A 26,706-nucleotide genomic window follows, 5' to 3' on the forward strand; every position below is an offset into this window, starting at 1 on the left:
CCGACGCGGGGCTCCAGGATCGCGCCCTGGGCCAAAGGCAGGCGCCAAACCGCCGAGCCACCCAGGGATCCCGTCAAGTAAGGCTTTTAGGGGAGCTGACCTTTAAGCTAAGTGGTAAGGAATGAGTATGAATGAGTTGGCTTGGTTAAGAGGCCAGGAAGGATATTCAAGGCAGATGGAAGGGTAGAGGAGGCGGGATGCACAAAGCCTAAGAGTGCAGAAACCACAGACGTGCGCGGTTGAAGCCTAGCAAGGGAGATCCGGAGCAGCAGAAGATGCTGCAAGGGCGGGTCCTGGACCGCCACGTATACGCCACGTTCGTAAGGATCTGGACTTTATCCTGTCCACATGGCTCCCTCCTGGAAATGAGAGAAACGGCTGGTGTAAGCAACGAAGAAAAACATTACGGAAACACTACCTTTGTACGTATTACTGTAAGGTCCCGGAGGGCAGGGACACAGCGGCTCAGGTCTGGCACACAGTAGGCAAGTCAATCAATGAGTGCTGCACGAATAGATAGATGTAAGCGCTTCGGTATAAACATACTGTCCCCCATTGATGTTTCTCTAACAGGACAAGACAAGGAAGCCGGGGCGTAGTAAGTCTGGGAGGCTCCAGGAGGCTCAGTACCTCCTCCGACAGGTCGTGGGCAAGAGACGCACTTCTCCGCGGCCACTCCAAGACCCACGCACCGGGGCCGCTTAGTCCTGGAAGCGGCAGAGTAGCTCAGCAGCCGGCGGAGGCACCCGCGGAGAGGCTGCGCCCGCCATCTCTGGCCCCGCTCACCTGAGCGCCCCAGCCGGCCCGCGCGGGCGGAGCTACGGCACGACGCCCTTCCGGATTGGACGCGTTCGCGGTCCCGGGGCGGGCATTAGGGGCCGAGCGCTGTTGGGGATTGGCCACTCTGGAGAACGGACGTGAGGCCGACGGCGCTAGTTCGCCGGCGGCCCGGGCGGGGCGGAGGGCGGGCCCCTCTCTGCGGGCCTCCTGTCAGTCATTGGCTCCCTGTGGTTTCCTTGGGGACGTGGCGCCGCCGCCCGCCCGGGCCTCTTTCCGGCTGGGCTGGAGGCGGCGGAGAACCGCTCTGGACGCAGCAGAACGTCGCGGAGGGAGCCTGCGGGCCGCTGGACCTGTGAGTGCGAGCGCAGGAGGGCCGCGGGACTGGGAAAGGCGGGGAGGGGAAGTGGGAACCCCCACCCCGCCACCTGGGGAGCGCCAGTGCCTCGCGGACGCCCGGTTCCGCCGAGCTGGCTTAGCGTCAGCCGGGCCCTGGGAGCGAGAGCGCACACTTCTGGAGTGGGTGGGCGCCCTGGCCTTCCCTCGCAGGTCTCCTGGGGGCACTGCTGGAGGGAAGCCTGAAACCCCACGAACTCTTAACAGGCTGCAGACTTAGGAGATGCCTGAGACAAGGAGACCAGTTTCTCAGGGCAAAAAGAAAAGGAGGTGACAGGCACTGAGACCACTGAAGGGATCCCATGGCTAGGTAAGGCTGCACATTTTCTCCTCAGCTAGGGGCTCAGTTGGGGGTGAGGTAGGTGGAGGAGCCCCGGGAGGTTTTGACAAGTGAGGTTTGCCCTGGTGCTGCTTCTGGACTTTGCAGCTTTGTCGAATGGATGCAAAGACAATCAAAGTGACATCCCCCCCCCCCCCCCCCCGGAAGGCAGACAGAACTATAGTTTCTGGCTCATAACCCCAGGGTGGTGGAGTGAGTGCTTGCTCAGATTGGAAAAGTGCTAAAATGTAATGTTGTTTTCAGATTTCCATTTGAGTGAAGCCACCTGCTTTTCGAGGAGGTTGAACAAAGATTTTTTTTTTTTTTTAAATGAACTTTGAAAATAGGCTGAGGTGCTTTTGAATGAATATGGAAAGTGAACTTCATAGTTGAATATGTGTATCTACACATTGTGATGGTCTGAAACTTTCAGAAAAGATTAATGTGACTCTGCAGGTACCAAATGAACAGTTGTCAAATAGAGTAAGTGGGGAGAGATGCAAAACAGTAGGTACTGTATAAAACCAGAGGAATGGACATAAGCACATGTATGTTGTCATATATGGTATACATTTATGTTTGTGTCAACAGAATATCCCTGGGTAAATATGTAGAAACTGGGTACCAGTGGTTGCCTTTGAATGGGAAATGGTGGGTTAAGGCAAAAGACTCATTGTCCACTATATGTCCTTTTAAACTTTTTTTTTTTCCCTTACCAGGTGCATATAGTACCTACTAAAATATATTTTTTTTAATTAGTTGAATAAATACTCTCACTATCCAGTTTTTTGACATCATTCCTGGTGGGAATGTTGTAGTTGCTCTGATTCTTCAATGATAGGAGGTTGACTAGGGAGACTGGTGATCTTTTCGTAAACTGAGATTAATTCTTTGAATTACACCCCAAAGTGCAGACATTGGGAAAAGAGCAGATAAGGCTTTTCTGATTTATTTTCATGAACCATATAGGTTCTTTTCTAAAATTTGGGACTAAAACAACATTTGTAGACTTCTGGTGACATAAATGTTTGCCTTTATTAGGAGATTTTTCTACTAATCTGTAGAGATTTTTCTTACTAATAATGTTTGTCTCATTTCAGGATCAGTTTTTCCTACCTCTGCCCAGCCTCCTGGTACTTCACTGTGCCAACAGTAAGCCCATTTCCCCGTCAGCGGGTGGCATTCCTAGGACTCTTCTTCGTATCCTGTCTCCTATTACTTATGTTAATAATGGACTTTCGACATTGGGGTGCTTCATTACCACGAGATAGGCAATATGAAAGGTGAGTAAGCTTTAGATCACTTTAATCAGACTTGGCATTTAAGTCATAAATATTTTGACATTTAACACACTACTACCTTTGACCCTTTTAAGGAACACTGCACTTTTATTAGTAAAATTGCAAGCCACTTATTACATAAAGATCTTAAGCCCTATTTTGGCAATGTTCACTTTTGATTTAGGAATGCTGTTGGTGCATTTTAACCATGAAAGCCATCTTTTTATATTCTTGTTTGGTAGGCTGATTTATTGGATGCATAAATGTTTAGCATTGTTATGTATTCTTGATGATTTAACCCTTTTATCATTATTAAATGACACTTTTTATCCTTCATTCTTTGCTCTGAAATCTAGTCTGATATTAATATATTTTCTTCAGCTTTCTTTTGATTAGTGTTATCATTATAGATGTTTTCTTATCCTTATAATTTTAGCCTTTATGTCTTTATTTTTTATATCCAGTCTTTTTATAAGTAACTGCTTTTTATCCAGTCTGATGATGTCTGCCTTTAATTTGAAGTGTTCAGGCCATTTACATTTCATGTGATTATTGATTATGCTTGGTTTTAAATCTGTTTTGCTATTTGTTTTTTGCTTGTCACATCTGTTCATTGTTTGCTTTTCCTCTTTCTCTCCCTTCCTTTGAATTGAGTACATTTTTAATATTCCATTTCATCTCTTGTTGGTTTAGTAGATATAACTCTGGGTTTTAAAATTTTTTTCTCTTTCTTTTTTTAGTGGTTGCTTTAGGGTTTAAGGTTTATAGTATACATCTTTAACTGATCATAGTCTACCTTTAAGTAATATAATTCCTCTTCCTGTGTGCCTCTTTACCTCTTTCCCTGGGCCTTTGTACTATTGTTATTATATGTTTTCCTTCTACTTATATATAAACTCCACCATATATAGTTGTTATTTTTGCTTTAAACATTTGTCTTTCAAAGAGATTTAAAAAATAAGAAAGAAAGTTTGGTATATTTACCATTTCTGGGCCTTTTCATTCCTTTGTACTATAGTTCAGATTTCCATTTGGTATAATGTTCATTTTGCCTAAAGGACTTCCTTTAACATTTCTGGTAGTGTGAGTTTGTGGTTGGTGAATTCTTTCAACTGTAATGACCAAAAACGTCATTTTGCTTTCCTTTGAAAATATTCATTGGGTATGGAGCTCTAGGTTGATTTTTTTTTTTCTTCTAGTACTCTAGAAATGATGCTTCACTGTCTTCTGAATTGCATTTTTGCTGAGGCGAAGTCTACTGTAATTTTTAAATCTTCTCTGTATAGCATGTGTCTTTCCTCTGGCTGCCTTTTACACTTTACACTGGTTTTAAGCAATTTGATTATAATGTGCCTTGGTATAGTTTTCTTCATGAGTCTTTTGCTTGTGATTTGTTGATTCTTGAATCTATGGATTTATACTTTTTAATCAAATTCAGAAAATTTTTGACCATTATTTCTTCAAATATTTTTATCTTCTTTCACTTCTCCTTCAGTGTCTCCAGTCACAAATATATTAAACCACGTAAAGTTTTCTCACAACTTATTCATTTTTTTTCCAGTCTTTTTTTTTTCTTTCTGTGTTTCTTTCTGGATATTTTATATTGCTGTGCCTTCCAGTGCATTAGTAATTTCTTCTATAAAGTCTAATCTACTATTAATTCCATCCAGTGAGAGTTGAATACCTTTTTTTTTTTTTTTACAGAAAATATATCTGATTTATTTAATATAGTTTTAATGCCTTACTAGTTGCATAGACGATCTGTATTCTTTTATTAGAGTGATTCATTTTGCTATTGTTTTTTGAGGTTAATTTCTGATTAGGCTACAGAATAAAATGATGTCATATAGTGACTTTCTCCTTGTTGCTTCTTCAGACAGTATCAGGAGGCTTTGGGCTGCAAGCGATGGTCAAAGTGACTTAAATAATAAAGTTACTGGCTCACATAACCAGAAGTCCAGGTGTAAAGGGACCATTAAGTTCAACATTGGCTATCAGGATGAGAATCTCTGTCTCTGTTTTGTACAGTGTCAGCTTACTGAGAGGTTGCAATATAGCAGCCAGTAGCAACTAGGGCTACCTGCATCCACACTAATCTCCTGCAGGAGAGAAAGAGGCCTTTTATGCTCTTGTGTAAGAATGAAGAGGGTCCTTCCTGGAAATCTCCAGCAGCCCTTTTCTTCAGTCTTTTCTGGTCAGAATTGAGACACATGACCACTTCCCTTAATATTTCTGGGTTGTTCTGCCCCAGATTTTCTCATTTCCACTTCACTTTGATTATTCGTTCATTCATTCAGCAAGCATTTATTGAGCAACCACTATGTGCTGCATATTATTGAGCACCAGGACATGGAAAATTTGATACCTTTTCTCAAGAAGTTTGTATTTCCAACCTTTCCTCTCCTGCAGCACCACTATTCATTTGTATCTATTTTTCTTTTCTTTTCTTTTCTTTTCTTTTCTTTTCTTTTCTTTTCTTTTCTTTTCTTTTCTTTTCTTTTCTTTTCTTCTTTGGAAGGAACATTTGTTTAGATGAATATAGTTGTCAACAATTGGCCATAAATAAGCAGCCTGTTAGCTTCAGGGAATTAAGTCCATAATTTGAAGGTTTTTGAATGCTTATTGAGATTTTCTTGACACACCTGAGCACAGTTTTCCACTGGAAGACAGCATGATCTAATTAGGAAATTCTATGTAGGTTAATATGGCTAGAGTAAAGACTGTTAGGGAGTAAGTGGTGAGCTGTGTGGCTGGAAAGGTAAGTCAGACTGAGCCCATTAAGTCATTTGAGGGGGTGGGGGTTAGGTATTATCTTAAGGGCAGAGGAAAGGCTTTGAAGAATGATTATGATTGGAATTGCTTTTTTTTTTTTTTTTTTTTTTTTTTTTAATGATAGTCACACAGAGAGAGAGAGAGGGGCAGAGACACAGGCAGAGGGAGAAGCAGGCTCCATGCACCGGAAGCCTGACGTGGGATTCGATCTCGGGTCTCCAGGATCATGTCCTGGGCCAAAGGCAGGCGCTAAACCGCTGCGCCACCCAGGAATCCCTGGAATTGCTTTTTAAAGAAAGCTCACTTTGTTGGCATTGTAGAGAATGAATTGGAGGGGAATAAACATGAAAGGAGGGAGATGGATTGGAATACTCCAATAGAGATATGATGGTCGCCTGAATTTGGGTGGAAGCAATGACAATGGAGAGGACAATGGAGAGAAGTAAATGCATTTGAAGGATATGTGAGAGGTAGAGTGATCTGATAGTTCTTGTCTACTGCTATACCCCAAGTGGTCAGATCAGATAAATACTTAAGTTAGATTAATTGCAACAAGTTGGCTGCAGAGCTAAGTGGCACACTGTGGCTGTGTGGTTACCTTACCAAAGTCTTGACAACTTGTGGTGCTCTGGTCCAGCAATCAGCAGCTATATAGCCTAGAGCTCCTAGTCTTTAATGAAAGGTTATGTGCATATTGCCACAAATTACTATATCATTACATTTCACTAATGGCAGCCCCTGTGAGTCATTTCAGAAGCAAACTTTCATTGAGAACTTGCTGTGTGCTTGACACTGTTGTAGATACTAAAGTACAAAGATGAATAAAACGTGGCTCCTGAACTCATGGAGTTTATAATCTGGTTAGTAAGGCAGATATGAAGGAAGAATTCTTTCCCAATGAGATAAAAAAACTTATATATATAACTCTGTAGAATCCAGAACTGTACATAGTCAACAATCAGGAACAAAGTTAAGAGTCAGAAATTAATCAGAAGAGGTCCATGAGTAACTAAAGTTGACATCACTAAGTTCATGAACTAAAAGCTCATGTACTTTACTGATAAGATAGACTTTTGCATAGAACCTATTTGCTTTTATGTTATACACTATTAATTAGCTTGGTTTTCTCTTAGAACACAGCAGATAAACAGCAAATTAGATGATGGTAGTAAGAAGCCTATGCTGGTCATTAATGTGGGCACACCGATGATAATAGTCAATAAATAATATGCTGGCATCTTGACAGTGAGGCAGGAGAGAGGAAATTTGTTAAAAGTGAACTTAATCACTCAAAATTTCCACAGGCCATTTCTGTAGTATTAAATAGCTCTACACATTTTGTTAAAACTTTTATTGCAAGTCTAATAAGTTTTATTAATGATGACCTTAAAATACTGGTTTTCAACTTTTGTGTATCTGAATCATTTGGAGGCCTTTAAAAAAATGCAAATAATTGAACCTCTTCTAAAGATGATTCTAATATGCAGCCTAAGTTGAGAACATTGCTCTAAGGTTCAGTTATACCTATTTGGGGAGGAGGTATTATGGTATAGGGGTAAAATGATTGATTTTAGAGCTAGACAGCCCATCATTTAATAGTTGGGTGATCTTGGGCAGGTCTTTTATTCTGGAATGTCATTTTCTTTATGTATAAAGTAGAGGTACAAATTTTGTAGTTTTGTCATTTGAATTAAAAGAGAAAAGCATCTAGAACTGCCTAGGGTGACATGGAGGTTATTAGTCTTATTATTTGAAATAATCTTGATTTTTCTGTTCTCTAATTCCATTTTCTGCCCTGTAGCTAACCACTGAAGATAATGGTCAGTATTATCTGCATTTGAATTTTTCCTTCCAGAATTTTTTTTCCTGGCTGCTGCTATTGCTTAAACACTGGTGAGCACTAGTTGATGATAAGATGATTAAGCAAATAATTAGGAATTGATGGAAACACTAGTTAAATAGCTTATAAAAAGGACAAATGCTTATGGTTGTGATTTTTTGTATTATATACATATAATATAGTCATATTATTCCAACTTAAATTGTTCTAGTTTGCATGATGAAATTATATAATATAAATACCATATATTGGAAAAAATATTTGAATTTTTTCAGCCATTAGTGGAACTTAGCATATCTCTTCTGAGGTGACATGATGCAGGATTTTAGAAGCCTGCATGATGGTAGTAGTTTCAAAACTGAAGAGTTGTTGTATTTGTTTGTTTGTTATGAACATGTACTCACCTTACTTTAGGAAGGAGAAAGCAGGAGGTTTGCATCAGAAATAGAATTTAAGAAATAGATTTAGAGAGTGATGGGGTATCAGTAAGGATAGAATCCAGAGCTGTTTTTAATAGACTTAATTTTTTTCTTTAAGAATGTATTTATTTATTCATGAGAGACACAGAGAGGCAGAGAATAGGGAGGAAGGAAGAGGAAGAGGGAAGAGGGAGAAGAGGGAGAAGCAGGTTCCCTGCGAGGATCTGGATGCGGGACCCGCAGGACCCCGGGATCAGGACCTGAGCCAAAGGCAGACGCTCAACCACTGAGCCACCCAGGTGTCTCTTTTTTTTTTTAGACTTAATTTTTTAGAGTAGCTAAATTGAGCAGAAGTACAGAGGTTTCCCAGATACACTCTACCCCTACAAGCATAGCAAAGCTATTTTTAAGAATTTTTCTTAGATGTGTGTTTTAATCAACTATTTTTCTGGCATGTGCCACATAAGTAATGCTCCAATAATTTAATCAGACTTAATACATATTTTACATGTATTTATTCATTCATCTATTCACTTATTTCAACAAATACTATTGTCTACACTGTGGTATCTAACAGGGTAGCCACTTGTCACAATGGCTATTTAAATTTAAATTAATTAAAATAAAGTCAGTTCCTCACTTGTACTGGTCACATTTCAGCAGCCCACTGGCCACATGCCATTGGACAGATGGGAAATATTTCAATTGTAACAGAAAGTTCTGTTGGAAAGTTTTAGCCCTGGATGCTAGGTAAATTGTTAAAATTTATTAATATTTTTTTAAAGATTTTATTTATTTATTCATGAGAGACACACAGAGAGAGAGGCAGAGACATAGGCAGAGGGAGGAGAAGCAGACTCCATGCAAGGAGCCCAATGCGAGACTCGATCCCAGGACCTGGGATCATGCCCTGAACTGAAGACAGATTGCTCAACCACTAAGCCACCCAGGCGTCCCTATAATTTTTAATATAGGGGCACTTTTAGCACATATATATAGTGTAAGACAAATGGTAGACGGTTCTTATTTAAATGCTCTATATATTCAGTCCATTTCTTCTTAACCTTAATGTTTAGGATTACCTTTTTGTAGCCTCACTATGGTCTTCATTAAAGAGGAAATTTTTTTCTGGTTGACAATCGTTCTGAAGAATTTTTTTGGTAGCTACTGAAAGGTAGTGCCGGGGCACCGGGGTGGCTCAGTCATTTAAGCATCTGATTCTTGATTTTGGCTCAGGTCATGATCTCAGGGTTGTGAGATTGAGCCCTGCATCAGGTTCTGCAATGGGTGTGGAACCTGCTTAAGATTCTCTCTTGGGGTGCCTTGGATTGGCTTGGTTGGTTAAGCAGCTACCTTCAGCTCAGGTCATGATCCCAGGATCCTGGAATTGAACCCACGTGGGGTTACCTGCTCAGTGGGGAGTCTGCTTCTCCCTCTCTCTCTCTCTCTCCCCCTCTCCCCTGCTAATGCTCTCTGTCTCACAGACTCTCTTTCTCAAATAAATAAATAAATAAATAAAATCTTAAAAATCCCTCTGGTAGAAGGGGAGGAGGGCGGGGGGTGGGAGTGAATGGGTGATGGGCACTGGGTGTTATTCTGTATGTTAGTAAATTGAACACCAATAAAAAAAAAAAAAAAAAAAAAAAAAAAGAAAGGTGGTGCCTTCATGTTTGTTTACCATCTGGGTACAAGTGTGAACGAGAGGTTTTGCATCAGCAGTGGGCTCAGTACTGGGCTTCCTTAGGAGTTTCAGTTCTGTTTAAAGCAAGTGGAAAAGAGACAGTACTTTTGGTTAGGATAAAATGATAAACTTTAAGATATGCAGATGAAATTACAGCTTTTTGTGTATAATAGAACAATTCAGAGATTTTTTTTTTTTCCTGGTGAAATTGAAAGCATTTTCTTGCATTTATTGACATTTATTCATTTATTCAGTTACTTATCCTTTAGTGCTATTTATAGTATTTATAAGCAGACCTTTAAATTATAAGTGTTCCTGACTGCTTTGATTAATCTTGTTAGGAGTTAAGCAATAACCTTCAAGATGCTTTCCTGGGCATGTATTACCATCATCAGTCATGCACAGCTACCTTTCCTATAATGTCATTATATTTGGTTCTGAGCCTTGAATGGAGTTGAGAGTATGATGACATTCAGCAAAAAGCTAGTAGTTCCATACTGTTGGGAGCCACTTTAATGGACTTTTGACGTGTGGCTGAGTTCTGTTTGAACTGTAGAAGTGGTATAATTAGTGTTGATTTTGTAAGCTCGGTAATGGTTTGGTCAGTTACTGCCCTAATGCTGTTAATATTTTCAGAATAATGGCAGTGAAAGCTGCTGTCTTCCACTTTTACCTTGGGTGATGTATATGTGAGTAACTTTCTTTTCATTGACCCAGCAGTGATTAGAGGGAAATCAGGTTTCTCAATTAGAAACTGTGTATGTATGTAGGAGGTTAAATATGTGTGATAGTGAATCAGATCTCTCCTGGGAAAATGGATGTAAGGGATACCAAAGCCTTTGGAACTTTTCTCTTGGATTTTAGGTTCTCTTTAGGGATTAATGTAGCATAATGTCAGCAAAGCAGAAGAGTCCAGCAATGCAAGTAATTGATCATGATAGCTAAGGCCAGGACTGCAGATCACAAATGAAAACATCCAAGAGAGGACCATTGATCCACTCATGTCAGAAATCTAGACAGAGGAAGACCTTCAGATGTTTGCAAAGTGTAAGAAGCTTGATTAGATCATAAGAGGTCAAAGTTTCAGAAAGAGGTGATACTATTATTTCCCAAAGGGAAAAATTATTCTTCATTTACTCATTAGTATGCATGATAAGAAAAACAGAGACTTCAGCAACCATTGAGCAAAGGCTCAAGTGGGAAGTGTAACATAAATGCTGTCTGGTGCTAGCTTTCTCCCTTGTGTTCAAAGGTCAGTTGACAGTTTTTTTGTCAATGCACACATGGAGGCCTCTAAGAGAAGAGAAAGCAAAGTTGAGTTACACCCAAATTAGAGTTGCTTATCTTGACAGGAGCCTGGGAGGATGACAGGATACTTTTTGAAAAGCTCCATTGGAGCTTTCTGAGAAGGAGATCAATTAGTTTTGAGTATGTATAGCTAGATAGCTAACAAACACATAGAGGAGTTAACAAATGCACAGCTCTATATTATGAGCTCTAGGACCAAACCAGTCAGTATTGGTTGATACATATCAGAGAAATATGAGGAACACTGTGACGTTTGGAGATAGCAGATGAGGTGTTTGTGCTTGAGAAACGATAGTCTTAAGTGCAGAAGTGGAACAAAAATATGCAGGAAATCTTAGGGGCTTATACTGGAATATAAACAAACTGCTTAAAGGGAATAATGGCACTCCACTTTTTAAAACAGAAGGAAGAGGCCTTTCTAAAATCATTGTGAATATAGGGACACCTGAATGACTCAGCAGTTGAGCATCTGTCTTTGGCTCAGGGCGTGATCTCGGGGTCCAGGATCAAGTCCCACATTGGGCTCCCTGGGAGGAGTCTGCTTCTCCCTCTGCCTTTGTCTCTGCCTCTCTCTTTGTGTCTGTCTCTCTTGAATGAATAAGTAAAATCTTAAAAAATCATTGTGAATATCACAAGAGTCAGCATTGTTGAGTGGAGGGTTCTTAAGGACTGGAAGCCATGTCAAAGAAGGGAAGGGGGAGGAATAGGTCGAGAAGCAGACGGATGTTCCAGAAAAAAAGAAGGTCACATTAGAGCAGCAGTTGTCCAAGTGTTTACTGACACTTAGGAGTTCCTGAGGCCCTTTCATGGGGTCTATAGAGTCAAGATGAGGCCAAAACTGTTTTATAATACTACTAAGATGTTAATCACTCCTTTTTTAATTGCTAAGAATATATGTATATATGTATAAATACATAAAATTTGCCATCTCAACCACTTTTAAGTATACAATTCAGTAGCGTTAACTATATTCACATTGTTATTCGACCAATCTCCAGAACGTTTTCATCTTCCAAATCTGAACTCTATAACCATTGAACAACACTCCCCTTTTTTCTCTCTCCAAGCCAACCCCTGTAACCACTGTCCTATTTTCTGTTTTGATGAATATGGCAGCTTTATATCTCTCATATAAGTGGAACCAGGTAGTACTTGTCTTTTTGTAACTGGCTTATTTTACTTAGCATGATATCAAGGTTCACCCATGCTGTAGCAAATAACAAAGTTTCCTTCTCTTTTAAGGCTGAATGATATTCCATTTTATGTATATACCACATTTTGTTTATTCATCTTCCTGTGGATATTTAAGTTGTTTCTACTTCTTGGCTATTGTGATGTTTCTTTGCCCTTTACACTGAATTGGCATTTATACTAGTGATGCAAAGCAATGGGTAGGTAAAACTGTAGGTACCTTAGCACAAGTCAAGATGGAGGCACCAAATTATACTATTAGTAGTTGTAGTCATCACTGTCACATAGTTGTAATGTGAAAAAGAATTCCAGTTCCATTTAAGAATATCGTTTTCATATTCTGTGTGACAAAATTGGAAATATGCACTTCTGTTGCACCCTGAAGTTGTCTTGAGCAAAAGCCCTTAGGCAGTTGTTTGGGTTATGAGCTGCTTTTATCATGGAATATTGTTTTTACTTGAAAGAATGACTGCCAGATGGGATTCCTGGGTGGCTCAGCCGTTTAGCGCCTGCCTTCGGCCCAGGGCATGATCTTGGAGACCTGGGATCAAGTCCCACCTTGGGCTCCCTGCATGGAGCCTGCTTCTCCCTCTGCTTGTGTCTCTGCCTCTCTTTCTCTCTCTCTTTCTCTCTGTGTGTGTGTATCTCTCATGAATAAATAAATAAAATCTTTAAAAAAAAAAAAGTGACTGCCAGAAAAACTATGGTTTTCAGACTTGGGTATTTTGTAGATATATTCTTGAATATGAATGAAGTAAAAGCCTGTTACTCTAAGGAAGACAACTGTCAGTGTTGTCAATGATAAAATGTGAAGTTTAAACTGAAAATTAGCAGCTTGGAAAATTTGTATCTTCCACTATGAGTTTGCTAGCTTCTCAATACTTAAAAGACCTTTTTTGATAATATTGGTAGTGATACTATGAATGTGTGGGTGGGTCTTTTTTTTTAAATATTGTAGAATGAAATGAAATGTGTTCCTGTTAGGAAGATTTGCAAATCTCATTAAACCAGTATTTTCCAGTATAGGATGTTACAAAATTATGCAGGGATAAAAGCCATTCAAAGTGCAAAATAGACTGATGGTTAACGATACAGAGTATGAAAGGATACTCTTTTAGATAGGAATTTTTAAAAAAATATTTTATTTATTTATTTGAAAAAACATGAGAGAAAGCACAAACACAGGGCAGAGGGAGAGGGAGAAGCAGGCTCCCTGCTCAGCAGTGGAACTTTATCCCAGGAACCTGACTGAGATCATGACCCCAGCCAAAGGGAGACATTTAACCCACTGAGCCACCAAGGTGCCTGGATTTTAGATTTCACATCGCAACTAACCTTTAAAAAACTTCACTTGTTGAGTTTTAGGGTAGTATGAAAGAAGAATATGCACAGTGGGGATCCCTGGGTGGCGCAGTGGTTTGGCGCCTGCCTTTGGCCCGGGCGCGATCCTGGAGACCCGGGATCGAATCCCACATCGGGCTCCCGGTGCATGGAGCCTGCTTCTCCCTCTGCCTGTGTCTCTGCCTCTCTCTCTCTCTCTCTCTCTCTCTATGACTATCATAAATAAATAAATAAATAAAAATAAAAAAAAATATGCACAGTGATCTAAATGGGCTGTTAAAATACTCCTTTCTTTCTTTTTTTTAAATTTTATTTATTCATGAGAGACATAGAGAAGCAGAGACATAGGCAGTGTGTAATGGGTTTATTGTTATATCTAAATTAACAAAAAACAATTTTTGTTAGAAACATTTCTAACATTGTAAATATAATAGATGTAACCCTCATATACAAAAGCTCTTTTGGAATCAATAATCTTTAAGAATGTAAAGGGATACTGAACCCCAAAAGTTTGAGAACCAATGTACTGGAGAAAAGTTATTCATTAAGCAGGAGGGAATGGGATCTGGAATCTAGTGAGAAAACTAGAGGGGAAGGTCTTTAGAGAGGGAAAGCAGAGAAAGATATGTGAAGTAGAAAGATTGCTATGATGAGAAATGAAGTCATTTTGGGCAAGAGATGGTTTTTCTTGCCTACTTTTTATGTATGGCATCCTATGAGGTCAGTATTTGCAGTTCTGTAACTTGAACCCAGATGGCTTCCTACCTTTCATGTGGTAGCAGTGAGCTTTTATATGAGTTGACTTGTGGATTATAAGACAGTTCAGCCCAGTCATTTGATTAGAATAGGTTAGTATGTGGTGGAACAGAGTCTTCGGGACTGTGAACTTACTAGAGTGTAACAGATTTTTACCACCTGCTTCATTTCCCATAACTCACTCTCATGTTGGATCCAGAAAAAGGTTCTACCTGACTCTATTCTATGTAATAATTTACAGCATTTGATTGGAGTTCAAATATATGTTCTTCTCTCACTTAGCATTGTGGAATAGGAAAGGTACTTAGCTCTTCTTTTTTATATTTCCAAACTGTTTTTACAGCTCCTCTATTCATCAAGTTTGCTTTTTTCTGTCTAGAGTAGGGAACTTTATGGTCACATACCAATGTGAAATCACCAGTAAACATGGGCTAGATTGTCCTGAGGGGTAGGACATGTGGCTTATTGTCTGATCAGAGGTAGATTTCCTGCAGAGCTAATGATACCTGCACTTCAAGGCCCCAAACATTTGTGGGCCCCTTTCATATTTGTAACATTGAATCTTTCTTCAAAAAAGAAAGATTCAATGGTTAAAGAAATCCCCCCCCCCCCCCTTCCCTAATGGCATTAGCTTCAGGCTTCACAAAACCTGTTACTGAAGAGTTCTGTGTAATGGTCTAGGGGATCTAGGGATTAGCTCTAATACAGTGCTGGGTGACTAGGGCTGATATAAGGAAGGGAGTTTAGCTGTGATACTTGAAAAAATTCACAGCATTGCTTTCAGAACATTTATTCAAGTATTAGTTCAACTTACAGTAATACTTAAATTTAAAACAGTTTACAGGACAACATTTTAATCTGTCTGCCATGCAGACATTTTATTTATGTATTCTTAGCACTGAGAAAGAGCTCTTTTTCTAAGTAATAAGCTAAAAGCCATTCTCACTGAGCTCCTCTTCAAGTGAATGAAGCCTTTGAAGAGGAGTCAGCATGTGCTCACTTCAGCATATACTGAAGAGGAGTCAGCAATGTTTGTACTTTTCACACCCTCAGGTTCTGAGTGAACTTCAATGTTTATAAAGCCTCAGGGCTCAGGAGCATTTTAACAACTCTTAGCTTTCTTTTCTTCTCCATAGAGTCTCCTACTATTTGCTCTCCCAGTAATGATCACATAACAATAAGAGCAGTGGCAGCACAGCACTGTGCTAATTACCCAGCTTCTGTTGTCTCTCTGAGGGTAGAGACTCAAGATTCTTATTTTACAGATGAGGAACAGTCATGGGGGGGATGGAATAATTGCCTGGTGGGCATTAAGGAGGGCAGGAGATGTCACAGAGCACTGGGTATTAAAAGCAACTGATAAATTATTGAACGCTACATCTATGTATTATAGGTTGGCTAATTGAGTTTATTTTTTTAAATAAATTATTTTTATTTTATTTATTTATTCATAAGAGACAGAGAGGCAGAGACACAGACAGAGAGGGAAGCAGGCTCCCCTTGGGGAGCCCAATATGGGACTCTATCCCAGAACCCCAGGATTAGGCCCTGAGCCTAAGGCAGGCGCTTAACTGCTGAGCCACCCAGGCGTCCCTTACTGTTATTATTTATACATATTTTATAAACATTCTTTTTATGACCACAAAATAGTTTAAAAGATTATAGAGAAGCATAATTATTGCATTTATGAAATACATTTTTTATTAATGCAAGTCTAGCAATAAAAAGTACAAAGCAAAAAGCCCCATAAATTTTTACCATCTAGAAATACATATAACTGATAATCATTCCAGAGTATTCGTTGTTTATATACAGAAAGGATAGATAGAAGAGAAATCATTAGGATTCATTTAGTTGACTCGTGTGCATAACAAACTGCCCTGTATCTTAGCAGCTTATAACAACAAAAACCAGTTATTTACTCAGGCCTAGAAGCTCTTTAAAGTTGGTAAGAGATTTGGTACTCCAGCCAGTTTCAGAACTGCCCCCAAACCTGGAGTAATCTTTTAGTTTTCTGATTTCAGTGGCCTCCAGGCAAGCAAATCAGTTGTTGCCTCATATGTATATACATCAGTAACTATGGTCAGTGTTGTTTCATTCCTTAAAATGTGTGGTTCCATGTGGCTGGCACATGTAGCCAATTAATGAAGACTCATGAACAAATGAACTAAAGCAGTGGTATCTTTTGTGGACCCAGATACTTGATACCAGTTTCTCTTTCTGCCTGACTTAGGTATTTGGCTCGAGTAGGGGAGCTTGAAGCAACGGACACTGAAGACCCAACTCTGAATTATGGACTTGTTGTGGACTGTGGCAGCAGTGGCTCCCGGATTTTTGTTTATTTCTGGCCAAGACATAATGGCAACCCCCATGATTTGCTGGACATCAAACAGATGAGAGACCGCAACAGCCAACCAGTGGTTAAAAAAATCAAGCCAGGTACTAATCAGAATATATTTTGTTGGCAGTCTCTTTTTATCTGATTACAGGCATGAGAGAGGAGAGAAGAAAAGAGGGAGAAAGAAAGCTACTCTTTTTTCCTTGGGATTCTGGATCACAGGAAGGATATCTCATTCATTGCTGCTCCCATTCTCATAAATAAATGTTTAGGACCTTAAGCAGAACTTTATGGAGTATCAGACTTCTGACTCAATATGATCTGTTTTTTAAAGTACTTTTCCTTACTTAAGGAATCTCTGCAATGGCAGACACCCCGGAACATGCCAGTGATTACCTTCGTCCTCTGCTGAGCTTTGCTGCTGCTCATGTGCCTGTGAAGAAGCACAAGGAGACACCCCTTTACATCCTATGCACAGCAGGCATGAGGCTTCTCCCTGAGAGGTGAGATGCAGGGTCTAAAAACACAGGAAAATGGGTGGCACAAGAGTTGCAAGCCTGATTCTATGCATTGTTTTCTGTAGCTCCCTGGTCTGAAGATGGGATGTGGGTATACCACACAGAGTAGGCAGATACACTAAAAGACTTCTTGCTCAAAATAGAGCAGAGCCACCCCTGCATGTAATTACTTCATAATCCTTTGTTCAAAGCTTCATGTCAGTTGCTTCTCTGGGATTGATATCTGTATGAGTGGCTGTAATGATCCTCAGTTTTGATGGAGAAGCAATGGCAATGTCGATAATTTTGGATCACTAGATGGGGAGCATAGTTACAGAAGGGTCGTAGGAGGTTCACCTGACTAGGTACCTGGATGCTAATAGGAAGGGCTCTGACTGCCTGGCTCCCTGGTGATAGTTGGTGCTGCTTGCAAAGCTCAGTCTCCATTGCTCTAGACCAGTTTTTTCAACCCCAGCCAGTCAAATCTTTTCCACCAGACCTTGGTAGTGTAATCCAGTATCTTGCCACCTGATCCCTCTTGCTTCTCTGGAAGAAGAGGAGGAGGAGAAAGGGGTAGTGGCTATACTAGGTCAGACCCCTTCAATACCTCCCTGACCCTTCCACACTTATTATGGTCCGGGGTGGGAGTAAACTCCCTTAACCTTAGAAATCATCCATTTGCAATGTTCAAATCCCATAAGCATCAGGTATTTTTTATTAGCTTAAATATATTTTCTTGGTGAATAACAGTTCCCTTTTCCAGAAAGTTTTATTTTGTATTCTTGGCCAGCAACAATAAAAACCTCAGCCATGCATGTAGGGGTTCATGCTGCTTATGCTAGATGTGCCAGATAACATAACATTGGCCCACAGTTCTTTCAGTGGACTTCTTTCCTTCTGTTTAGATATGAGGTTACTGGTTTACTATCTGGTTTACTGTTGAGAAGGAGATTATTTTGTATAGCCATTTGTGGAAATGAGAGACCTTTTAGCTCCTTATTTTTCCATAAATCTTGGCCTTTAAAAATTTTTGTTTCATTTTTATTTTTAAAAACAAATTTAAAATATTATAGCTGCATTAAAGGAAATATTAAAAGTAAAAAAAAAACAAAAACATAAACTTGCATTCCTACTACTCCATCAAAATGTTTCATTTCATCACATTCCCTTCTCTCTGTACATCTATATGTAGTTCTACAAAGTTGTAACCATACTATGCATGCAATTTAGGATTTTTGGTTTTGACATAAGTAATATTCACATAGTTCAAAATTTAGAAATCCTGGCAAGATATGGGTGACACTCAGGTCTGTGAGTGATCTGCAGTTAACACCAAAGAAGGAGGAGGATGGCCAGAGAAAAAGCTGATTCAGAAGTCAAAAAGGCAGAGCTAACAAGGAAGGTGATGGTTTGGCCACATTTTGTGGGTCTGGAGCAAAAGAGGATTGTCTCATCTCCTGATGCCACTCAGCACTGACTCTGTCAAAAAGGTTTCCATCCAGACAAAACCCACTATGTAGCTCTATTCCATTTGTCTAAGATGTTCACTGTCTGCATGGAAGCTCTGAATATTAATATTTATTTATCTTAAGGATTTGTGAAGAGCTTGCTTTTTTTTTTTTTTAAGTTTCTTTTTTAAAATTTTTATTTATTTATGATAGTCACACACAGAGAGAGAGAGAGAGAGGCAGAGACACAGGCAGAGGGAGAAGCAGGCTCCATGCACCAGGAGCCCGACGTGGGATTCGATCCCGGGTTTCCAGGATCGCGCCCTGGGCCAAAGGCAGGCGCTAAACTGCTGCACCACCCAGGGATCCCTTTTTTTTTTTTTTTTTTTTTTAAAGATTTTATTTATTTATTCATGAGAGACAGAGAGAGAAAGGCAGAGACACAGGCAGAGGGAGAAGCAGGCTCCATGCAGAGAGCCCGACGTGGGCCTTGATCCCAGGTCTCCAGGATCACACCCCGGGCTGCAGGCGGCACTAAACCGCTGTGCCAGCGCTGCCCAAGAGCTTGCCTTTTAACTTGTCTTCTGATAATCTCCTCTAATAATGCCTGGATCTATGAAATCATTGCTACCTCTTGAGGCAGCCATAGTTGTTGACATAAATGTAACCACCACTGTAAGAGCCTGTTTTGTATAATTAATGCTTTACTAATTTATTAGCATTTGTGAGCAGTATTCAAAATGGGTTCAAATCACCTGGACTATATTTTGATATATGTTAGCACTAGGTTTTCTTTCTTTGCCAAAGCCTGAACTAACAATTTGTTTTACCCCATTTTCATTTTATAATGGAACTATCCTTAAAAATTACAAAGATAGTAAAGCTGATATTTAAGAGAAAAGAAAAACTTTCGGGTGGCTTAGTGGTTGAGCGTCTAAGCCTGGGTGGCTTAGTGGTTGAGTGTCTGCCTTTGGCTCAGGGCGTGATCCCAGAGTTCTGGGATCAAGTCCCACATTGGGCTCCCTGCCAGGGGCCTGCTTTTCCTTCTGCCTATGTCTCTGCCTCTCTCTGTATCTCTCATGAATGAATAAATAAAATCTTTAAGAGAAAAAAAAGAAAAAGAAAGAAAAACTTTTGTTATGGGGAAATTTCAAACCTCAAAAAAAATAGAACAGCATAATGAAACCTTATTTTCTTACCACTCAGTTTCAACAATTACCAACATTTTGCCACTGAAGTTTTTTTTTTTGAAGTTTTTTAAAATAAACAATAATTGAATTTTAGAGAACAAAAGTTCTATTCTGTGCATACATGAAGAATTTTTTTATTGTTTAATATGAATTGGGATCATATTATGTGTGTTGTTTAGAACCTTTTAGAACTCAAAATATATCAGACATCTTTTCACGTCAATATGTATGGATATAAATCGACCTCATGTCTTTTAACATCTGTCTAGTATCCCATGGTATGGGTACACCACAGATTATTTAACCAATACCTAATGATATGCATTTAGGTTATTTTCACTTTTTCATTGTTATAAATAATGCTGCAGTATTCTCTTCTTTTTGTATTCTTATCTGACAATTTCCTTGAAATAAATTTCTAAAAGTGTAATCGCTGGTCAAAGGTTAAAGACATTAAATATTTGGATACATAGTCCTGGGTTGATCTTAGAAAGTCATACGAGTAATTTATATTCCAAGCAGCAGTGTATGTTGACACCTATTCTCCTGTATCATCACCAATACCAGCAAGCCCTCTTCTTGAAACATACCCATAGGGAGGGCAAAACAGTCCCTCTCATTCCACATGTAAAATTCTTACTGTAAGAATTTAAAACATATAACAGTGATCTTTTTTGGAAACCATATTTGATAGTATATTGGGAAACTATTACTTTAAATATATTCTTCACGTTTAAGTGTTAACATTCTCTACTAAGTTGTGCCAACAACTATGTGAGCCAATGTAATATTTTTGTAATGAATAACTTTAAAAATCCAAGATAATTGCTCTTATTTTTAACCATTTTCTCTAAATTCATATTATTACTTCTAGCTTTGTGACTTTGCTTTTCTTTAATAGCACTGTAACACAAAACTTTAGAGGAGAAAACAACCCTGGATACTAAGACTCAAACTGTCCCAAATTGTTACAACCTTTAGATTTTGATCCTGATCTGGGTTTTTCAAAAAATATTTTTATAAAGAAAAAACCCCAACCCTCAAAACGTTCATTGTTGACTTGTGTAAAGGATTATTAAAAACTTGTGTACCTAACAGTGCTCGTCATGTGGTAACGTGAGGCCTTGTTTCTGTGTTGAGTAAGAGCTGAGGATGAGATTGTGTTCCTCAGTCGAACAGCTTCTGTTCACAGCAGCTAGGGATCATGTAATTATGAAACCATGCTTCCTGCCACTTAAACATATTCAGCCTGTGAGAGGCACAGAACCATAGTCTCATCTTTTAACACTATTTGAATGGTAAAATTATATAAAGGAAAATTATTACTAGTACCATATTACCTTTTATGTAGGAGGATGTACCTTGAATGCAATTTAAACCTTTGAAATCAAAAGAGCAACCAAAAGAAGCAGGACTCAACTTGGTGGATGGGCTATGTGAGCAGTGAGTGGTAACAAGTCTGAGTAGAAGGTCAAGTTGAAGCTAATTGTGAGAAGAGTGTTTAATGATTAACTTTTATGGTTTTTGTTTTTTCTTGCAGAAAGCAGTTGGCCATCTTGGCTGATCTAGTGAGAGATTTACCACTGGAGTTTGACTTCCTCTTTTCCCAATCTCAGGCAGAAGTGATCTCTGGGAAGCAGGAAGGTACTGGGCCTTGAGGGATGTACTGTTTCAGCTCCAGCCAACCGTGGCATAGTCTCTCTGGTGGGGGTTAGGATTACTTTCTATATTTGATTTTTGTTTTTCTTCAAATAATTTTCTTCATTCTGCTGTATAGTTGTTTTTTTGTTTTGTTTTGATTATTTAGATATTCTGCAATGGTATCTGTTTTAGAATGCTGCTTCTAGAGGGAAGGAGGTGGGGGATGGGGTAACTGGGTGATGGACATTAAGGAGAGCACGTGATGTTATGAGCACTGGGTGTTACATAAGACTGATGGATCACTAAACTCTACCTCTGAAACCAATAATACTCTCTATGTTAATTAAATTTAAATTTTAAAAAATGGAAAAAAGAATGCTGCTTCTAAAAGTCATGTTTATATTTGTTTGTAATTTTGTGCTAAGTACTATGTTTATAAGAATGTATTAGTATTTAGTGATTATTCCAAATGGATATTTGGTTAGCTAATTGGAGTTTTGAAAACATACATATTTCTCTGAGTTCTACTGAGTTTGCCAAATTCAAATGTAAAGCAAATTATTAGATAAGGGGGAAACTAGTTTTAGGGGATGATCAGGATGATCATTACTTACTTTTCTTTTGTTACAGCCTCTCCGTTTGTTGCATTTCCTGTGCAAGACTGATGCTTACCTAAAAGCTTGTACTACTATTGGGTTTGAAGTTTGGGGGTGGAGTTGAATGTGTTCTCCTGTGGCCCAAATGTGGCCTGTATGACAAATTATGTTTCCATTTCTTGAAAAAGAAAAACCTGTGTATTCTAGTTGCAGTTCACTTAAGGGAAAGGATTTACCCTTTTCAATTTCAGTATTGCATTTTTCAGTCCTAAAATTTACATTTGGTTCTCTTTTTTATATTCTCTTTCTTTGCTGAGACTGCCTATCTTTTAATTCATGCTAAGACTGCTCTTATTTCTTGATTATATAGCTGCTTTAATATCTCTGATAATTCTGACATCTGGTCCTTTCCCTTATGAGTTGAGATTTTCCTAGTTCTTTTTATGCTAAGTAATTTTATATTGTATCCTGGACATTTTGAATGTTACATTATGAGACTCTGGGTCTTTTTTCAAAAATAAGGAGAATATTGATTGATTGATTTAGCAGGGAGTTGACCTGGTTAGGTTCATGCCTCAAGTTCTGACTTGCTTTCTGTTGGCTATAAAGATTCTATTATAGGCTTCAGTTTTCAAAGTCTTGGCACTGCTATTTGGATTTGCTCCATTTGTGTGTTACCCAGTGACCAATCTAGAACTGGGCATAGCCCATACAAATGGGTTGTCTAGCCAGTAGTTCAGTTCTCAGAACCTTTGGTATATTGTTCAGAGTGAGATCCATTTATGTGTAGGTTGTCTGTGAGCCCTTCAGAGTTTTAGGTACCTTGTCCAACTTCTACCTCCACCCCTGAAGGATTGCCTGGGGTGGCAGAGAACAAAATAAAGGGGAAATAACCTAAGGGATTTTCCTCCATTCTTTCTGAGCCTTTAGAGTCCCTTTTAATGTTCCTTGGACCAGAAAGCAAGGTCTTGAAGTTCTTTCTTTCTACACCTGTATGTCCTTTTGTGTTTCAAGCTGCTTTTGAGTCTAGGCTAGGCAAAATCTAGGGGGAAAATGGGAAACTCACTACTGGTTTGGTGGTCCTTTAACTTCTGATCTCTGTCTCAGTATGCCCGTTATTATTTCCTTTCAGACATTTCACAGATTTGCTCCATATGGCCCATTCAAAGTTTACACTTCTTTTCAGTGGACAGACAGGATGGAGTGTGCTTATTCTATCTTGCCCAGAACCAGAACTTCAAGATTCATATTTTTTACCATGTGTTTTTACACATTAATCCCTAATCATTTGTAGGAAATTTAGACAATGCAAATCATTTTAAAGGGAAAAGCATCATAAGATACTTTCAATTCATACATTGAGTGTGTGGAATTAAATGCTCTCATTACCTTTTTCTAAGAAAAGGAGGAAAAGAGTGGCCCTGGAAAGAGGTGTAGACATGATTTAGCAATAGAGAATTAAATGAGGACTTTTATGTTTATTACTTAGGAGTTTACGCATGGATTGGAATCAACTTTGTTTTGGGAAGATTCGACCATGAGGATGGTAAGTAATGCATCTTACGACAGTTCTGAGCACTGAAGGTTTATGTTGTAACCCAGCAGTAGAACCTAAGTACTACATTTGAGTTGAGTTGTTTGAGTCTTTCTTTCTTCTTTCATTTTAAAAAACTCTATTAAGATATTTCATTTTCTAGTCCTAATTTGCCTTCTTTTATTTCTTTTTAGCTTCTTAATATTGGAAAGTTGCAAACATTCACAGAAGTAAAGAATAAAATGAATCTTCATGAACCCATTACCCAGACTCAACACTGATTAGTGGTTGGCTAGTTTTTTGGCCCCACATTCCATACAACACAGGTTTTTTTTCCTATTGGATTTTTAAAAAAGATTTATTTATTCATTTTTAGAGAGAGAGAGAGTGAGAGCTAGAGAGTGAGAAGTGGGGAGAGGGGCAGAGGGAGAGAATCTCAAGTAGACTTCCTGCTAAGCATGGACCCCAACCCCATGATCTCAGGACCCACGAGATCATGACCTGAGCTGAAACCAAGAGTCAGATGCTTAACCAACTGAACCACCCCTCTTACTGGATTTTTAAAAGAAAATCCAACATATCATTTTATCTTCATGTACTTCATGAAGGAGTTTCTCACCAATGAGGAGTTTCAAAACCAATGATATATCTGCAATGGCATTTTTATTTTTTTAAAGATTTTATTTATTTATTCATGAGAGAGAGAGAGAGAGGCAGAGACATAGGCAGAGGGAGAAGCAGGCTCCATGCAGGGAGCCTGACATGGAACTCGATCCCAGGTCTCCAGGATCATGCCCTGGGCCCAAGGCAGTGCTAAACTGCTGAGCCACCCGGGTTGCCCTGCAATGGCATTTTTAAACTTAAAGTTAACAATTTCTAATATCATGTAATATCCATCTACCCAGGTAGAGACTTACCTTATATCTCAAGAATATTTATTTGCAGTTGTCTTGTTAAAATTAGAATCTGAATGAGGATCACAAGTTATGTTTGATCAGTTTCTTAATCTAAAACAATTAACTTACCCCCTCCCACCTCTTTTCCTCAAATTGTTCATTAAAAAATAAAAAACTAGGTCACTTGATAGAATAATTTTGACACATTCTTGATTTGGTTGACTGCACTTTTGTGAGGTCTTCAACATGCTTCTCATTCCTCCTTATGTCTTATAAATTGGAGATTAGATATAGAAGTTTGATTAGACACAGATTCAATTCTTTTGACAAGAGTAAATCATAAATAAAGATTGGTGCTAAGTGTTTCCTACTACATTACATCAAGAGTTTTATAATGTCTGGTTGTCCCACTTTTAGTCATGTTAAGACTGGTCAGGTATTCAGGATTCAGATATTGTTAGCCTGATCTAATCTATTATAAAAATTCCCCAGCCACTTTTCAATTAATGGTTATAGTAGCCAGTTGTGATATTTTCTTAGATCCATTTTCATTAGAGGTTGCAAAATGGTGATTTTTCTCATTCCTTCAGCTCTTCTGCATTTAACAGCTTGGATTTTTATATAGGATCATTATATCACTGTTCTTTTTAGTGCTCAAATTATACCATCAGTGGCCAGTAGGAGCACCCTTAGGTTGGCTCCTATACATTTTAACATCCCAATAATCTTTTATAGTTCCCTTGCTTTTTGGCACACTAAAGTATTCCATGTTCATCTTGTATGTTTTCTACCTTAGACCTAGCATCAGCCATTTTTTAAGGAGCCCTGGTTTCTTTTACTGGAAAATGGTATTTAGAGACTCTGGATGCCAGGGGTGCTCATTGTTCCTGGATTATCCTTGCCTCTAGGCCCTTTCAGTGAACAGAGCTAGAAAATATGTATTTTTAGAAAGAGAAAAATAAATCATGATTTCATAGTGATAGTTCCAGTTTGTATTTAAAATTATAAGATTATTGCTTAATATCTTTGATGTTTTACTTACAGATTTTTTCTTTTATGCTATTTCTTTTTTTAAAATTTGTTTATATTGAAGTTTGATTTGCCAACATATAGTATAACACCCAGTGCTTATCCCAGCAAGTACCCTCCTCAGTGCCTGTTACCCAGCTACCCCAACCCCCCGCCCACCTCCCCTTCCACAACCCTTTGTTCGTTTCCCAGAGTTAGGAGTCTCATGATTTGTCTCCCTTTTCCCACTCAGTTCCCCTCCTTTCCCTTATAATCCTTTTCACTATTTCTTATATTTCTAAAGATATTAATATAAACATTTGCTTTGTTTCCTAATATATGCTTAATGGCTTAAAATAATAATACCAATAAAAGTATTTTCAATAAGACTACTACAATGCAGTTTAAGATATCTATTTGCTCTTATTGTCATTAAGATACATTCTATAAGGGATATAGTAAAAATGCTGTGTTTTTAAGTTACTTGAAAGAATTCTCTATAATATATAGTTGATATAGTTAGATTAATTTATTTCCGTTTGCTCTTCATTTTTTAAGGGATTTCTGTTTGAGTTTTTTTTCCCTTTTGATTTAATTTTGTTTTTTAATTACTAGATCCTTTCTGTTCCTTATCTATTTCAGAATCAGATGCCGAGGCTCCCCAGGAACTGGCAACAGGGCGCAGAAGAACAGTAGGGATACTGGATATGGGAGGAGCCTCTCTTCAAATTGCTTATGAAGTTCCTACCTCAACCTCGGTCCTTCCTCCAAAACAGGTATTTTACCTTTTAGAGAAATTCAGTTGCTAGAAATGCCAGTATTTGGGAAGGAAGGGCACTGTCTTTGAACTTAGACCAACTTGCCTGGGTCCCAAATATTTGTTCATCTACTTGCTAGCTAATATTATCTTGGGTAGGTTACCTTTCGGAGTCTTAATTTCCTCATATATAAAAAGAGAATAATAATAGTATCTATATCATACAGTTGGGAAGTTGAAATGATGCCATGTATGTAAAGCACTTAACAAACTTTCTGGCATGTGATGGATGTTTAATATATTCTAGCAATTATAATTATATTCCCTATCTCCTAGGGCTGCCTGAAGATTAAACATGATAATACATATAAATCCAAGATGTTGTTTCCTTTCCCTGACTTATGATTCCATTCATTCTTGTGGTTCTAATATTCCTTACCTGACTAGAATGTAAGGAATGTATCTTGAAGTTTTATCATAGGAAAGAGAAAGGCAGACAGTTATTAAATACCTATTATGTGCAAAGAATAAGACCTACTGCCCCTCAAAGGTTATAATCTATCAATGAAGACCGCATGTGATAACAAGCAGACCATGACAGTGCTATCATTTGATCTAAACCAAGGTTTCTCATCATTGTCACTATTGACATTTTGGGCTAAATCAATTTTGTTGTAGAGGGCTGTCCCATGCAAAATAGCTTCATCCCGGGCCTCTACCA

The 26,706-nt window shown here is 38.7% G+C and overlaps 1 protein-coding gene across 1 annotated transcript in view; it reads left to right on the forward strand.

Annotated features, from left to right (window-relative positions):
• The first annotated feature begins 991 nt into the window (after positions 1–991).
• Positions 992–26,706, forward strand: part of ENTPD7 (ectonucleoside triphosphate diphosphohydrolase 7) — a 37,911-nt gene continuing 12,196 nt past the window's right edge. Inside the window, exons 1-8 of the mRNA XM_038578493.1 lie at positions 992–1,132; positions 1,381–1,483; positions 2,593–2,775; positions 16,314–16,519; positions 16,771–16,921; positions 21,094–21,197; positions 23,280–23,336; positions 25,871–26,004. Coding sequence (XP_038434421.1) covers positions 1,476–1,483; positions 2,593–2,775; positions 16,314–16,519; positions 16,771–16,921; positions 21,094–21,197; positions 23,280–23,336; positions 25,871–26,004 — 843 coding nt within the window. The 5' untranslated portion in view covers positions 992–1,132; positions 1,381–1,475. The remainder of the gene's footprint in view (positions 1,133–1,380; positions 1,484–2,592; positions 2,776–16,313; positions 16,520–16,770; positions 16,922–21,093; positions 21,198–23,279; positions 23,337–25,870; positions 26,005–26,706) is intronic.

The sequence above is a fragment of the Canis lupus genome, chromosome 28 (assembly GCF_011100685.1).
Source record: "Canis lupus familiaris isolate Mischka breed German Shepherd chromosome 28, alternate assembly UU_Cfam_GSD_1.0, whole genome shotgun sequence".
NCBI lineage: Eukaryota > Metazoa > Chordata > Mammalia > Carnivora > Canidae > Canis > Canis lupus.